General features: G+C 34.6%; 2 protein-coding genes across 2 annotated transcripts; one reads left to right on the top strand and one right to left on the bottom strand.

Moving 5' to 3' along the window:
- The first annotated feature begins 1,780 nt into the window (after positions 1–1,780).
- Positions 1,781–8,048, top strand: LOC113519674 (N-acetylneuraminate lyase-like). Its single transcript, XM_026904836.3, has 7 exons — positions 1,781–1,922; positions 2,615–2,744; positions 4,263–4,408; positions 5,636–5,804; positions 6,315–6,460; positions 7,026–7,197; positions 7,818–8,048. The coding sequence occupies exons 1-7, from the start codon at positions 1,917–1,919 to the stop codon at positions 7,961–7,963; spliced, it is 915 nt and encodes a 304-aa protein (XP_026760637.2). The 5' UTR covers positions 1,781–1,916; the 3' UTR covers positions 7,964–8,048.
- A 705-nt stretch (positions 8,049–8,753) lies between these two features.
- On the bottom strand, positions 8,754–16,427 carry LOC113519846 (N-acetylneuraminate lyase-like). Its single transcript, XM_031913669.2, has 7 exons — positions 16,148–16,427; positions 15,028–15,166; positions 13,628–13,773; positions 12,854–13,022; positions 11,798–11,928; positions 9,527–9,698; positions 8,754–9,000 (listed from the first exon to the last, which is right to left on the bottom strand). The coding sequence occupies exons 1-7, from the start codon at positions 16,148–16,150 to the stop codon at positions 8,840–8,842; spliced, it is 921 nt and encodes a 306-aa protein (XP_031769529.2). The 5' UTR covers positions 16,151–16,427; the 3' UTR covers positions 8,754–8,839.
- Between the last annotated feature and the right edge of the window lie 190 nt (positions 16,428–16,617).

The following is a 16,617-nucleotide window of genomic DNA, read 5'->3' as shown; positions in this document are numbered from 1 at the left end:
TATATATATATATATATATTTGAAAGATACAATATTAATACATATATATGAATATAAACCTACATAAATAAGAATATATATATATATATATATATATATATATATATATATATATATATATATATATATATATATATAAATACGACATATAAATATCAAATAAAAGATTACACAATGATGACAGTATAAGTGACTAGGCATGCGTAATATAGTTATCGCTCCGATATCTACATATATTATTAAGTTACACTGGATATTAATGACAGAAAAAAAGACAACAATTATTTTAATATAGCAATTACACGTCGAATAATTTATATCCATTTCGATCGGGCTCTCTATATATTCTACAACCGATATTTAACACCTTCGTTATCATGGCAATACATAGATATTGTAACACAAATATATAGATACAGTTAATATTATTCATCCCTACATGTGACATGGTTAGTATTAGATAATGAATTTATCGTTGAACTATATAATTATGGCTTATAATCTATGGGGTGTGTACAATGGAATACTACTAGAGGGTATCGGTATGTTTTAATCAATGACCCTTCGAATCTAAGGCCATAGAATTGGCCCCAAGAGTCGAGCTAGCAAATCAAATAATATAAAGATTGTGTCCCATAAAATACCCATTTAAATTATGGTAAAACCAGTTATTTTGATTTAAAAACTAAACTACTGAACGGACTTTAATAAAATTTCTATGGGACTAATTTGTAAGCATATTCTTTTAGATAAAAAAAAATCTAAATCGGTTTATAATTAACTAAGTTATGAGGTAACAAATATAAAAAAATACAACCGAATCGGGAACCTTCTTCTTTTAGAAGTCGGTTGACAGTCGACCACTATACTTTTTTTTATTATTTTTTATATATATACAAGATATATACAAATAATGTAGTTTATATAAATAGAGCATCGAGTCTCAAAAAAGGCTCAACTTTTTTCAGTTAATTGTAAAATTAACTGACTCGTTTTTTTATCAGTGTTCTTTTTTTTTATACAACTTACAATGGCAAACAAGCTGACGGCCTACCTGATGGAAAGTGGTAACCGTCGTCTATAGACATGAGCATAACAGTCGCCCATGGACATAACAGAGTATACTGTTTCGCCCATGATACCCCCTATGCGTTGCCATTCCTGAGGACTCAGATGTTATTCCTCTGTACCCTGTAATTTCACACCATATCCCACCCTTCAAACCGAAACACAGCCATGCAAACAACTGCTTTACGACAGAAACACGAATGGGACAGAGGTACCCAAGCAATCGTCTTTTGTACAAAGTCTCTCCCTGGTTCCATATACTTATGCACATAATGTATCTTGACATATGTATATTTAATTATTTAATAAATAAAATGAGGTTAACGTATTAAGAAGATGCAAAAATTGTGTAGGGGAAAAGAGCGGGATGTGACAGTAAAATTACAGGGTACGAAGTCAACAAAAATCCTCAGGAAAAAACAACAAACCCATAGGAATGGCAAGGCTTGAATTGAAAAATGAGTATATTCTACGATGTCCATGGTGCCATTTATAGGGAACTTTCCATCAACGGAACCGACAGCTTGTTTGTTATTCAAAATTGCATAAAAAAAGTTATAAACACAGTTTACGGAAATCTCCTTGATAAACGCATTTATCTATCTGAAGCTATGTATTATATCATTTCTGTAATATGTCATGACCTCTTAAATAATACCAACTGATATGACCACAGAAATGTTGAGATAATGTCATAATATTTTACTTATTTAGATAACAATGTTCGTTGTGTAGGTAATGTTTTGCTTTATAAGAATAAAACAATGTGTTCTATGACAGTATCTCGCATAACCGGCTACGAAAGTGTAGTTGTTTTTAGTGAGAGTGTAAACAGCCGATAATTTAAAATGGTGGTAGGCAAATTCATGTATTTACCATATTTTGAGGATAAAAATAACGTATTTTTTAATTTTAATTTAATTTTTATACAGTTTCATATTTTTATATAAATATTTATTGTTTTTGCCTATTCTAGTGAAGGATATCGCGAAAGCGTACTGTTAGTTACACTTGTTTAATATAAAAAAATCCCATACACTGAAATTATTTATTTAATATTTTCTATTATACACAGCTAATACATTTTCACTAATTTGAAGGTTCACTTTGACTCGCGACGAGCGAAACCCTTGGTTCAGGGTTTTATTGAGCCTGGATGAATCTAACTAGTTAGTTTTACTAGCCAGACCGGTGAGTAGAAACCAGGTCCGTACCTGGGCGGTAATTTGGCTAGCTAAAATACGACTGATTGATTTAGAGTTTGTATGAGTTTATAAAGGCATAATACTGCTGATTTAAATGGAAATAAATGATATTGCTAGTTAGCAATAATGTTTATATGCTAGGTTTGTAACAGTACGTGTGAAAGCAAAGTAACACGAAATAGCGTATGAAGAAAAGCAAAAAGAAATCTAAAATACTAATTAAAATATCTATAATAGATGCATAGTCAAAAGAATTATACTCACTTTGTAGTTTTCTGTTTCCTATACCTAAATAGTGTAAGAAAAAAAGAAAAATATTAAAAAGTATTTTTTTTATTAAGGTGGAGCTAAGGGATCGTGGATTCATTCCTCCAGTCTTCACTCCTTTCAACGATGACCTCACAATCAACTATTCACTTATACCGAAATATGCTAAGTATTTAGCAGACAATGGAGCTAAGACCGTTTTAGGTAAGATTACAATTTTATTAACAAACATCGAAAAGGAGAAGCCATATTGAACTCTCACTAGCTTCAAAACCTCTGTTAAATCCTACTACCTCTCTCTTTTCCTGTGTTCTCTCTTCATCTTCCTCCGTCATTCTCTCCTGTTGTATACGATTAAATATGTGTATGTTTATGTATATATTTCTTTATTTATGTTTGTATACATTAGTATCTATATAATGGTGTGCCACCTATCTTTTGCTTTTTCTCAATGTCCTCTACCCAAAGGTTGTCTGGAAGAGATTGCTTAGCGATAAGGCCGCCTTTTGTATCACTTCTCATTAATATTTACTGTATTTTTTTTTAAATGATGCAATGTAGTGTAAATAAACAAATAAATTTTTATATTATCAATTTTAGATATAACTTCTTGTCGTGTGAGTTGTCTCAAAAGACTATTTTTTAGTCACTACAAATTTATTGTGCGAGTCATAAATCAAAAGATAGACAGACAGATCATAAACAGGACCAAAAATAAATACATGCACCATAATTAAATCCGAAAATGATAAGTACTGGTTTTGTTATGTAATTACAAACTAAGCGATACTGTGATCTTCAACCCCTCTGCTAAAGAAGTATACTATCTTATCTGAAGGACATTATTATATTTCGTGTATTAAACTAAACGATAAAACCTAAAGTATTTACGTTATTATGTTATTTAGTTTTAATTTATATCATCCAGTTAAAGAAATTAATGTTTATTTTATAAAAAAAAGCAGACTATGTTTATAAAACAGATACACAATTGGAAAGTGGATATTTATATACATATATCTATGATTAAATGGAACGTGCTTTATTTGAAGTGAAAGAGAACTGACGTACTTAGATATATATATATATATATATATATATATATATATATATATATATATATATATATATATATATATATATATATATATATATATGTATGTGCGTGCGTGTGTGTGTTTTTTTTATGGATGAAAATGGTATGGTAAGTCCGCCTGCGCTAACGAGATATGCTGGCGGAGCACCAGTGAAGGGTGATCGATGAGAATGAAAACAGGCCAGTTAGCCCATCATGATGAATTCATCAGGAATTAACCATGATAGAGGTCGACCTGGTTGGGTATATTGCTAGCAATGGGATTCTCATTCAACAATCCCTTTCCCCCCAAACGTGTGTGTGTGTTAAAAGAGATTTAACAGAGTAACAGTCGAGTTTCTTGTGGGTGGCCTCTTTTCAACAGATTCCTTACCGTCGTTATTTTAACCTTCTGAACTCCGCAGTAGATTAAAATAATAACGATTTAAAAGTGTTTGTAAATAAGTCTGTTTGAATAAAGATAATTAGATTTTTAATTTTGCGTGCATGAAATCAGTTATGAAAGTGAATGAAGAAAAACATGCATGTAAGGATATACGTATCGGCCTTTGACACTCGGTTGTAACTGCCTATTCCGCAAGGGATTTGGCGTGAAGATAGATAGATATAGATTATGTTAATTGTAGTGGGCGGTACGACCGGCGAGCACATGGCGCTAAGTGTCGCCGATAGGAAAAGGATCGTGGATACCTGGATAAAGGAAGGCAGCAAAGTGGGCCTCCGGATTAGTGCACAAGTTGGTGGTGCACCAGCTGCTGATGTGCTCGAATTGGTAAGGGTTTGTTATCATCAAATAAAAAATTGGTATTTAATTTCTGGTCTGTAGCTTTTGGATTTTGTATTATAACGTGGCATGGTCAAAAAGCTGAATATTCATTCGCAGTACAGTGGTAACAATTGGTTATAAATTTATAATTTACTTAAGAAGAACAGAGTTGGAAAAGCAAGCTGTCCTCTCTTTTGTTTTGAAACTACTCAATGATGTTTTGAGTTATGTACAATTTAAAATATTTGCCTCCAACCTGCTGGAGTTTCGTCGGATGACAACTATGTATCTATGTTCAGATATTTAAATAATAAATGTTATTTCTATTATTGCTATGCCGTTAGATGGTGTTTGAATCTTACTAATATTATTTCTATTAATATATTTATAACGTTTTACCTTATTGTATGATGCTTTCCTGGGTGAGCATATTGAGAGATTGTAAAGCTCACCTAGTTAATCAAATAAAGACCAGATATTCTTGTTGCGTGTTGTTGACCAGATATTCGTGTTGATACTTAAAGATGGTTATTATGCCTCCGTACCAAATAATTTCACCGCCATATCCCATATTTCAAATTAAAACACAGACATGTGAGTTTAGCTAGTTTGCAATGGAAACATGAGTGAGGTAGAGGTATTCAAGTACACGATTTGTATATAGTCTCTCATTAGGAAAATTTTTCACTGGCATTCAAACAAAACCGGAAGATACAAAAGATAATTATTGTTTGTAAACGGCCATTGCAGTAGTCAAGATCTTCTGTTATAGTATCAAGTAATTTCACCATCATAAGTGTACTATTTAAATCAAAACATAGTATTCTAGCAAGAAGCTTAGCAGCAGAATTTAATAAGTCAGAAAATTAGGTACTCATGCAGACAGCTTTGTGAAGTCTTAATCCAATGATATATAGATTAATTATGATCGATTAAGCTATTATTATAATTGAAAGACGGACTTTTTAAAGCAGAAAAGTCTGTGGCACTGCGACCTTTCCATGGTCTTTTGTGTTCGCCCTTTTTTAAAGTTCGCTCCTAATTCCTATTAATGATAAAAAAATTAAGATGTTTTCTTTAGCGACGTTTTTAATCTTCTCAGGATATAGAGTGTGTTTTCCAAAGGAGTTATATCGTTTATATATGAGTGTGCCACACATTAAGTACTACGGCGAGTCGATTAAGGTAACTGGCTTATGTTTCTGACAATAATAAGTATTCGTTTCTTTCCAGGCGTCCTATTTTGAGAAGTCAGGAGTCACGTTTCTATTGGTCTTGCCAGAGCTGTACTTCAAGCCTACCACAGTCGAGGGCCTTGTTTCTTACGTGGAGTTGGTCGCAAAGGCAGCCCCAAGCCTACCTATTTTGTATTACCATATTCCTAAAAATACTAACTTAGTGTGTGAGTTAAAAATTTCATTACTGTCTTTACTATTAATTTACTAGTTGTAATCACGCACATGTACAGCACATCTAGTTGTCATCGCCTTAACACCTGACGATCTCTGTATATATCCATCCTGCTTCATCTAAACAAAATTACACTTCTGATATTCATTTTTGACTAAAGATATATTCAGTTTTTCCCACAGACTTTTTTAACGTACGCCGTACTAAGTTTTCCTTATTTCATTGTGCCGTGACTTTTATATTTATTATTTTCTGTAAATTCTTATTGCATATAAATCTCGATATTAACTCTTGGAATTTTTTTGTCTCTACTACTATTACCATTGTAAACAAAACCCCTCACAATCAAGAAGGGACTCAACTCATGCGAAAAGGTTTCCGTTAGAAGCCGATCGATCGTTCCCATACTGGCGACCCTGATGTGATTTGAAAGAGCAATCTTCTGATGTAGAACAGACAGTAACACTATACCTCACCTTTAACCAAGCTTTTTTTTATACAGTTAATATGCCTGAATTCATCAGACAGGCTACTGCGCGCATCCCTAACTTCAGGGGTATTAAATTCACCTCATACGACCTGATGGAAGGTGCCCAGGCGCTGAGGGCATCTCGGCCAGACCAAGAAGTCTTTCTGGGGCCTGACAGTGTGAGTTGCTCTTTATATCTATTGTAGCGATTCATTCCGCTACCTCCTTTTAACCGCGCCAACAATTTTTACGTCAATATAATATTAAGATTCTTTTTCTAATTAGTATAATAGTAGTATATATATATATATATATATATATATATAAGACTTTAATTGTCCACTGCTGAACAAAAGCCTTTTCTTGGGGGGTTTTGCCAGTAGTTACCTGCTTGCATGCTTGGCAGGCGGATTGGCAACTGCAGCCAGGCTTAAGAGGTGTTTTAAGAGAGACGCTGCTACTCATATCTCGCCCTCCCTTAGTCGGCTCTTACGACACCTACGGGATAGGATGGGGTGGCCGATTCTATACTGGGACGGCCAACATACGTGTATAGTATCTGTATGTAAATTATAAGTGATAAAATTTATTTCTCAAACATGCTTGGAAATATGAGCATTATTTTGACAATCTTCTTCGAAATAAATCAAAGTTGCCGTACTGGCCAAGATACATGCAATAAAGGCCGCTGCCTTTATTTTTTCATCTTTTATTGTCCTCCTGATGATGTAATATGACTTACAGTTAATCGCACCAGCTGCCCTTCTGGGGATAACGTCCAACATCGGGACAGCATTTAACTTGTTCCCACAACTGGAGCACGAACTGTTGGCTGCCGTTCAGAATAATAATGTAGCCAGGGCTCGGGAATTGCAGGAGAAATTGAGTGTGGCCATCGAAGCCCATGCTTGTGAGGGTAAGCATTTTATTTTACTATTCAAATTTAAACTGTTAAGTATTTAGAAGTTTCTTTTTATATGAAATGATAAAGAAGTAATTAAACTAAGATTGATACATTTGTTGGTAGTTCGCTTGATGGAAACCGTAAGCTTACTAAAGCTTATTGATATGAACAACATCATCGATACCATAAAATTTATAGTGATGCCATGGTACTCCTCATATATTGCCATTTGATATAACAACATGAACATCACAGAATACACTGTACTTTTATGGTATTCCTTATGCGTTGTTATTCATATGTTATAGCTCTTTATCAAGTTATTATCTGCACATAATCATATCAGATTTTAACTGTCCGTTACTGGGCACAGGTTTCCTCCATAAAAGGGTTCTGTCAGTAGTTGCCACGCTTGGCAACCGCAGTCAGTCTAGAAAGTAATAACCATCGCCTATAAATATGAGCAGTATCATGAACATAACAGAGAGAGATATACTGCTTTGCCATAATACCCCCCATTCCTTTTTTCTTTAAAAATTCCATTGCAAATTTAGTAATATGCCTAAATATATAAGTATGAAAATATAAATGCATATGATATCGGTAATTTGATAAAGGTTTCTTTTATCCAGGTCCTTGGGTGCCAGTAATGAAGGCAGGCATGGAAATCGTAACTGGACTGAAATTCGGCCCACCAGCTCTGCCACAGAAACCGATATCAGCTGAATCCAGACAAAGAATAACAACCAAGCTTAGAGGTTTAGGACTCCTTAAATAATTTTCACTTTAATCAAAATATATTTTTTTTTATGATAACACGTGAATTGTAAGAAATAATTGCAGTAATAAACTATCTAAATATTTTTGTGCTTTTCTGCGTCAATAAGATTGACGTCTTTCAATTCTGAAATAGGGTTTAATAAAAAAGCTGTGTACTTATTTCTGTTAAATTTCAATATACCTATACCGTAATGATCAGAGATTTTTATAAAACCAATGATGTGGAAAACAAGCATACGGCCCACCTGATGGTAATCAGATTGAATGATTGATTGGTTTGGCACAATGACTATTTATATTTTTTTTTCTATACCACTGAGGTATGTAAAAAGTAATGTACAGTGGTACCCGGCACTTTGGTTGTTTTGTTTAAGAGAGGGACTGGCTGAAAACCAGCGCTGTGCAGCTGTACACTATGCGCTGGGACACTCACAGCATCAAGTGTGCCGGTTCCTTTTGCCGGGTGTGGGACACTTTTTGTATATGTTATTTATATTTTATATTGTAAGTTTACTGGCAATAAATGTTTCTATTCTATTCTATTCTACTGAGGTGACAAACAAGTATACGCTCATCTGATGGTTAGCGGTTACCGTAGCCTATGAACACCTGTAATACTAGGGGTACTACGCGTGCATTGCCGACCCCAAAGACCTCTTTACCCTCTTCTTGAAGATCCCTATGCTGAAGTTTCTTGAAAAAACCTCGACTGAGAGCTCATTCCATAGCCTGAGCGTTCGTGGGAGAAAACGTTTTCTTGAATAAATAAATAAATTAAACCGACGATATATTATTATTAAGTACTTTATATTTTTCTATTCATTATATGCGACACTGCATCCCAAATATATATAAGTATGATTTGGATTACAAATTACTCCTCACTAACGGCTAAGCTTAAACCGCAATTCTTCAAATGATCAGCGATGCGGGCTACACTCGTATCACTGAGAGGGATTTGAGGCAACCGCGGCGGTCCAACCTTGATTCCAGTTACCAACTGCATCGCGGCCTTCATGGTTGGTACAAAATCACCTGGAAAGAAATGACTGAATTAATGAATGAATGAAAACTCTATAGATTACAAACATTTACAATATGTACACAAAAAAAATTATTGTAAAAATTTAACTACAAAAAGCAAGATAAAGAGGTAACAAGCCTTATCGCTAAATAGCGATCTCTTCTAGGCAACATTTTTTTTTAAATGGGTGATAAAATAATGGTATATTTTCTAATTTTTTTTTAGTCAGACCATTTTATGTACTATTAGAAAACGTAAAAAAAGATGATTGTAATTGGTTAATTTGTTCTCAATTTATGGAGTGACAAAGGAGATAGGGATTCATTTTTATATAATAAAATAATAAAGAGGAAAAATTTGATTGTTTGTTTGTAATGGATAAACGCAAAACTACTTGACTGATTTCAAAAATTCTTCAACTATATAGTATCGTACATATAGGCTACATATTATTTTCGAAAATTCTATCTATTACGCAAAGTCAGGCCGAATTGTAAGTTATAAATGTTTCTAAGAAAAATGGAAGAAACAGCTTACCTTGAGCAGTTATGCCAGATACCAGTTCATCCAGTTTCCTCTGCAGGGCTGCAGATCTCAAATCATCACCAGCTTTCATCAATTTTACTAAATCTTGCACCACATCCGGGAATATATTCGTCACTGTTGCTATACTGGAATCTAGGCCGTATACTGTCGGTAGTAATAAATGCTGAAACAATAAGTTTTTAAATCTTTGTAGGATTAATAATATTACGTCTTTTATCTCTCCGTTTTTTTTTACAACTTAGAATGTCAAACAAACTGACGGCCCACCTGATGGAAAGTGGTAACCGTCGCCTATAGACATGAGCAGTACCATGGACATAACAGAGTATACTGTTTCGCTCATGATATCCCCCATGCCTTGCCATTCCTGAGGACTCAGGTGTTATTCCTCTGTACCCAGTAAATTCACGCCATATCCCACCCTTCAAACCGAAACACAGCCATGCAAACATAATTGCTTCACAGTTGAAACACGAATGGGACAGAGGTACCCAAGCAAACGACTTTTGTACAAAGTCTTCCTCTGGTAAAAAAGTCTAAGAAAGTCCTAAGAAGTGACAAGGAATGCAAAGCTACTCTTGTTTCTACCGTCGAGCAGTTTGCATGGTATGGAGGCACATGGTGCCACACCCTAGGGGAAGGGATTTTTAGTAATGTGGTTCGATCTCCACGAGGTCTAGTCACTCCTTATTAGTACCTCTGCAGCTTATACTGATAGTGCAGGCGGGGTTACCATTACACTATCATCCGTAAAAAATATTTTACTCTTTAGATATGGTAACACAGTGCATATCTTTAGTGCTGTTTATGATGTTTTTAATGTCAGAATGTTCGCCATTTTAAATTGACATTAAAGTCTAATTAAAATACCTACTTCAAATAGTACTTTCTATGAAGCCGTATCGTAATAACATTAAGTTGATATTGTTATATTACCAGAGGGAGACTTTGTACAAAAGTCGTTTGCTTGGGTACCTCTGTTCTATTCGTGTTTCTACCGTGAAGCAATTGTGTTTGCATAGCTGTGTTTTGGTATGAAGGGTGGGATATGGTGTGAATTTACTGGGTACAGAGAAATAACACCTGAGTCCTCAGGAATGACAACGCATGGAGGGTATCATGGGCAGACAGTATACTCTGTTATGTCCATGGAACTGCTCTTGTCTATAAGCGACGGTTACTACTTTCCATCAGGTGGGACGTCAGCTTTTTTGCCATTCTAAGTTGTATAAAAAAAAATCAACTTTTTGGGCGAGTTCTGTCTCCAAGTCGTAACGATGATACATGAATATACTCAGATGAAAGAATATCAACAGAATCAGTAACATGACTGATATAATCGCGGTTAGTTGATTAGAACTTTTTTTGTTCTGTATCAGCCGTCTACTATCCACTGTTTAATATAACCTCCTCCATAAAGAGTTTTTTTAATGGATGATAATGGAATGGTAACCCTATCCGCGCTATTGGTATACACCGGCGGGGCACCAGTAAAGGATGATAGGTGAGGATGAAACAGGTCAGTTAGCTCATCGTGATGAATACAACAAGAATTGTTCACGATGGTTTCCAGGGGAAACCACGTGGAGGTATATAGCAATAGGGCTGTCAAACTCCATTGCTAACAATCCCTTTTGCCCCGTAAGGGGGGTTTTGCCGGTAGTATCCCTTGCACTCCCTTAGACGTCTCTTACAACACCAACGGAAGAGGTACGGGTGGTCTATTCTATACCGGGTCATACAAGATTACAGTTATTTTGTTTATGGTAATTCCGCTACCATAAATATGGGCGTGATTGCCAACACTCAAAAATTTACTACTATTATTATTACCAGACCCTCTACAACCTTCCTTATTAGGGCATTATCTATTTTATTTATTTATTTATATTTTATTGGACATACTAGTACATAGAGGTAAGCATATGCACAAAGACGAACTTAACTCTAAAAGAGTTCTCTTCCAACAGCCATATCATAAAAAAGAAATATAAAAAAAAATCTCTAAAAGCCTAACTGCTGGCAACTATGCCACGCTTGGTAGGCGGGTTGGCAACCGGCCTACCAAAACTTCCTTTATGGGAAAGGCTTATGTCCAGCAGTGAACAATTAAGAAATAATAATAATAATAAATCTATATTATATATTTTCCAAATTAGTAGTCAGTACTATAACCAGTGACTTGGACTTTCGCAAAATAACTCTTAGTTTTGTACAATAATTTAGTTTTGACGTCATAATGTAGATAAAACATAAACTTACATGATTTGCAATGAATATCCTCTGATCATCTGCAAGATTAGCAAATTCCTTGGCCACTTCGAAATCGGCTTTTATGCCTTTGAAGTTAGGTATTTTCGATGTTGCCATGTCGAAGAGGTCCTTCATGTTTACTGTTCAAGTTAAGGTTAAATTTTATAAATATAATGATATATGTGTAAACACTAACAAGTATTTTGATAAATAAAATATTTTGTTGTATATATTATTCCTGCTGTTGAAACTAATGCTTGCATTGTTGCCCAATAGAAATTACAGTCCAATGAAAAGCTGAGTTGTGGCCATTTTGTATTACTGTGGCGCACGCAAGAAGAAAAAAATAATGTTACCAAATTTTATGCATTCTGATTTTGTTTTTTTTTTTTTAATTTTTTGTACATGTATTTTTTTTTTATCTTTTTTCACTTTGCATTTGTGTCTTATGCTGTTTGTGTGCTGTAAGTGATACAAATAAGTTATTTATCTATCTATCTAATTACCAAAAAGTAGAGAGAGAAGTTGACGGCAAAAGTCGGGCGTTAGTTATTAATTTACGAATGTTCTATCTTTATTAGAGGACTTCCTTACGAAATAGTGTAAGAAATAGAAGTAAATAAGTGCAACATTATCATCTTCATATCAGCCGATAATTGTCCATTGCTGAATATAGGTCTTTGCTATAGACTGTCATAAGGAACGGTCAATTTTTTTTAACGTCTAGAAAATGCTTTATGCAGACCTATACACCTTGTGGGAGGTGAATGGGTACTGTGGGAATCCCCCCGTAAGGTGGGGGTGTACCCACCAAAAACCAGACGATATACCCTCGAGGTGCCATATGTCGGAGACATGGGTTCACTTTCGCACTCACCACATCTTCGACGGAAGGAACGGCCACCTGCATCCACTAACTTCTTGCACAAATAAATGCATATAATTGCATAATTATCCGGACTTCTAGTTAGAATACTATGATATGATATATGATATTAAATAATTAATATATAGAAAGATAATTCCGAAGATTTATACATGCAAATTTAGATAAAAATGACTTACAATCTACGCCAGTCATCTGAGGAAAATGATAGTACAGCAGTGGGAGTGATGGCGCGGCTTGAGCTACCAGTTCCAAATAGGAGACGAGCTGTTCACAAGTTTTTGGTTTGAAGAACAGTTCTGGCAGGGTCATGATGCAGTTCGCACCGGTCATTTCTGCATACATGGTCTAGAAATACGAAATTAATTGACCGTCAACTGTACTATTATTACCTTATTATTATATTTTATAGAATCGTAATTAATTCACTTTCTAGTAAAACATTTAGTTGGCTAATGGAATTATTAGACCGAATCAAACTAAATGCAATTAGTTGTAACTCGTGGCTTTGTTATTTTTTATACAACTTAGAATGGCAAACAAGCTGACGGTCCACCTGATGGAAAGTGGTAACCGTCGCCTATAGACATGAGCAGTACCATGGACATAACAGAGTATACTGTTTCACCCATGATACCCCCATGCGTTGCCATTCCTGAGGACTCAGGTGTTATTCCTCTGTACCCAGTAAATTCACGCCATATCCCACCCTTTAAACCGAAACATAGCCTTGCAAACACAGCTGCTTCACGGTTGAAACACGAATAGGACAGAGGTACCCAAGCTATCGACTTTGTATAAAGTCTCCCTCGGGTAAACTATCTGATGGAACAGGTTCTATATGGACAAAATCGGTTTCCTGCGTCCTTTAATTTATTGAATGCTAAATGTCAATATGTTTGGAATTATAAATTAGAAGAGCTTGTAGAAGTGATTTTTACTCACTAACATACCATTGCTAAGACTTCTGGAAACGGCACTCCTCCGACTTGAGCGATGACTTTTATATTAAACTGTTGGGCTTCCTTTATCCAAGTTTGTAATACATCTTTTCTCTCATCCAAAGTGAGGGTGACAGCTTCTCCCGTCGTGCCACCAACTATACAATAAATAAGATATATAGATACTCTTTATTGTTTACTCCAGAATATTACAATAGTAAACTTATTATAAATATAAACAATTATAAGAAATAATCACAATGAGAAAACAATGGGCGACCTTAACGCTAAAAGCGTTCTCTTCCAGGCAACCTTTGGACGGAGAGGAGTAATTATAAACGGTTTGATCGGAGGCACAACGAAAATCTGTTATTTCTTAATATAGATATATAATACATGTAATAATGTAAAATTTATATCCCTACTCATTATATACACTTATATACTATTATATATATACACACATACATATATACATACACACATATACATACATATAAACATCTACACAGATACATAATATATATAAATACTTGACATTAGTTGTTGCATTTTCTTATCATCATCATCATCATCATATCAGCCGTTAACTGTCTACTGCTGAAACCAGAAAGGTTCTTGAACGCTTGGCAGGCAGATTGGCAACCGCAGTTAGGTTTCGAAGATGTTTTAAGAGGGACGCTGCTGTCCATCCCTCGTCCTCCCATCCATGTCCATGCATTGTCGCCTCTTACGACACCCACGGGACAGGATGTGGTGGCCTATTCTATATTGGAACCGCACGGGCCTATTAAAAATAGCATAATAATAATAAATTGAAAATAATGTACCTAAGCGAAGACGAACTTATCTTGAAAAGAGATCTTTTCCAGTGAGTGACAGATTTTGTACAAAAGTGTGTTGTTTGTTAACATGGTTGTATCGGTTTGAAGAGTGGGATATGATAATGAAATTAGTCTGTCATAATGATTATGGACGACACAGTTTCCTCTGTTATGTCCATGGGATTGTTCATATCATGTGACGGTTACATTTTCCACAAAATGGGCCACAAAAAATTCCACAAAAGCTTGTTTGCCATTCTAATATAAAATAAAACACATTTAATATAAATAAAGGCACATTTGTTGCTTCTTAGTACTAATAAGTAGTGCTAAGAAATAATAAATACATAATTATAAGTAAATACTAGTATTATACTGTTTCCTCTTCTTATTGTACGCACACTGCCCGCTGGTAATTAATGCTCCTTTCCACTCAAGGTTTGCTGGAAGAGAATTCTGAATTTCGAACAGAGTTAAGCTCGCCTGTTGTATATCTTCATTTAATATAGTCTTTAACTATGTAATTTTTGTCTATAATACAGTATAAATAAATAAATAAATAAAAAAAAATATAAGTTTTATAATTACCAAGTATTCCTTTGATGCCATGTTTGTTCAAGAAGCGCGCATATTCTGGTATAACTCTTGTGTTCAAGAGTCCGTCGTCGTCAACTGGTGTGAATACTGGAGCGAGCACGCCTTTAATATCGGCCATTTGTATACTAGCCTGTAGACAATTATAATGCAATACATAAAAAAGTGCGATTGCCGTGTGGTCCCGGCATAGAATAGGCCACCCATTCCTTTCCCATGGATGTTTACATGAGGTGACTAAGTGAACTTAATAGAAGAGGAATGAGTAACAGCGTCCTTCCTAAAACATCGCCAAAACCTAACTGCGGTTGCTAACTCGCCTTGTAAGCGAAGGTACTTACTAGCAAACCTTCCTTATGAAGGAGGCCTATATTCAGCAGTGGATAGTGGCTGATGGGATTGGGATGAGGTATAGATGATTGATAAGAAAGAATTTTAGAGACAAGTTTTTTTTTGCAACTTAGTGCAAACAAGCTGACGCTCCACCTGATGGATAGTGGTAACCGTCGCCTATAAACATAAGTACATAAGTCGTCCGCATATGTACCTATATCCTACCCGATTCTGCATGAGAAATTACAAGGTACGATATAACACCATAGTTCTCAGGAATGGTAACGCACGAGAGGCGTCATGGACATTAATTTATTCTGTGTTGTCCATGGTGCTGCTCATGTCTATAGGTAAAGGTTAATACCTTTCATCAGGTAGACCGCCAGCTTGTTTTCTATTCTGAGTAATTATAAAATTATAATAATTATTTTTACAGTCAGTACGGTTACTTTCAAATTTCCATTTTGTGATTAAAAATTTGCCCCACACATAAAATTGTTATTTGCTGGGCAAAAAACAGTTTGTTGCCAAGCGAAATCTGTGTGTAGGTTTACAATTTCAAGTTCTAAATTCGAATTTGTATTTGCAATATTTTCACTGCTAACAATTTTTTGTGGAAATTGACAGGTAGGTAAACTAAGTACATGAAATACGAAATATTATGGATAAAATGTAAGCCAAAATATATAAAAATACATTTCACATCACAATTTAGTAATTTTACTGGTTTTAAAAGAATTATTTTACGTTTTATATAATTAATTAGTATATAAATAAATACCATGTTAACGTTGTTATATTAATCGCTGTCACTCCACGAAAGACAGTAGAAAACTGGAATTCTATAACCACAACATTCAGTTTATATGTCAATGTGGTTATACCTACAGTTGTATATTATATTTGCAACACGACTTGCTTATTACATAATGATATCCCATAACAAATAACCACAATATTGTACATAACTAAACATGAATTAACTTAATGCTGGTATGAAAGTTATTTAAAATATTTATTTTTTGTTCCACTGTTTATTAAAAATATTTTAATATTTATATGTGCATTTCGTTTCGGAACGTTCTCCAGGCTATTTATAAAAATTATAATTTATAAGTGGGTACTTCTACAAATCATAAATACACAGAGTAACATGTTAAACAGAGGCATCACAAATCAATGACAAGACAACATTGCATTTATTACTATACATGTGTAATATTTCAAAATGATTAGAGATAAAATAGTATA

Source organism: Galleria mellonella, unplaced genomic scaffold (assembly GCF_026898425.1).
Source record: "Galleria mellonella isolate WM207_F2 unplaced genomic scaffold, CSIRO_AGI_GalMel_v1 utg65, whole genome shotgun sequence".
Classification (NCBI taxonomy): domain Eukaryota; kingdom Metazoa; phylum Arthropoda; class Insecta; order Lepidoptera; family Pyralidae; genus Galleria; species Galleria mellonella.
Note: the sequence above shows the minus strand (reverse complement) of the source record. Positions and strands in the feature narration are given on the sequence as shown.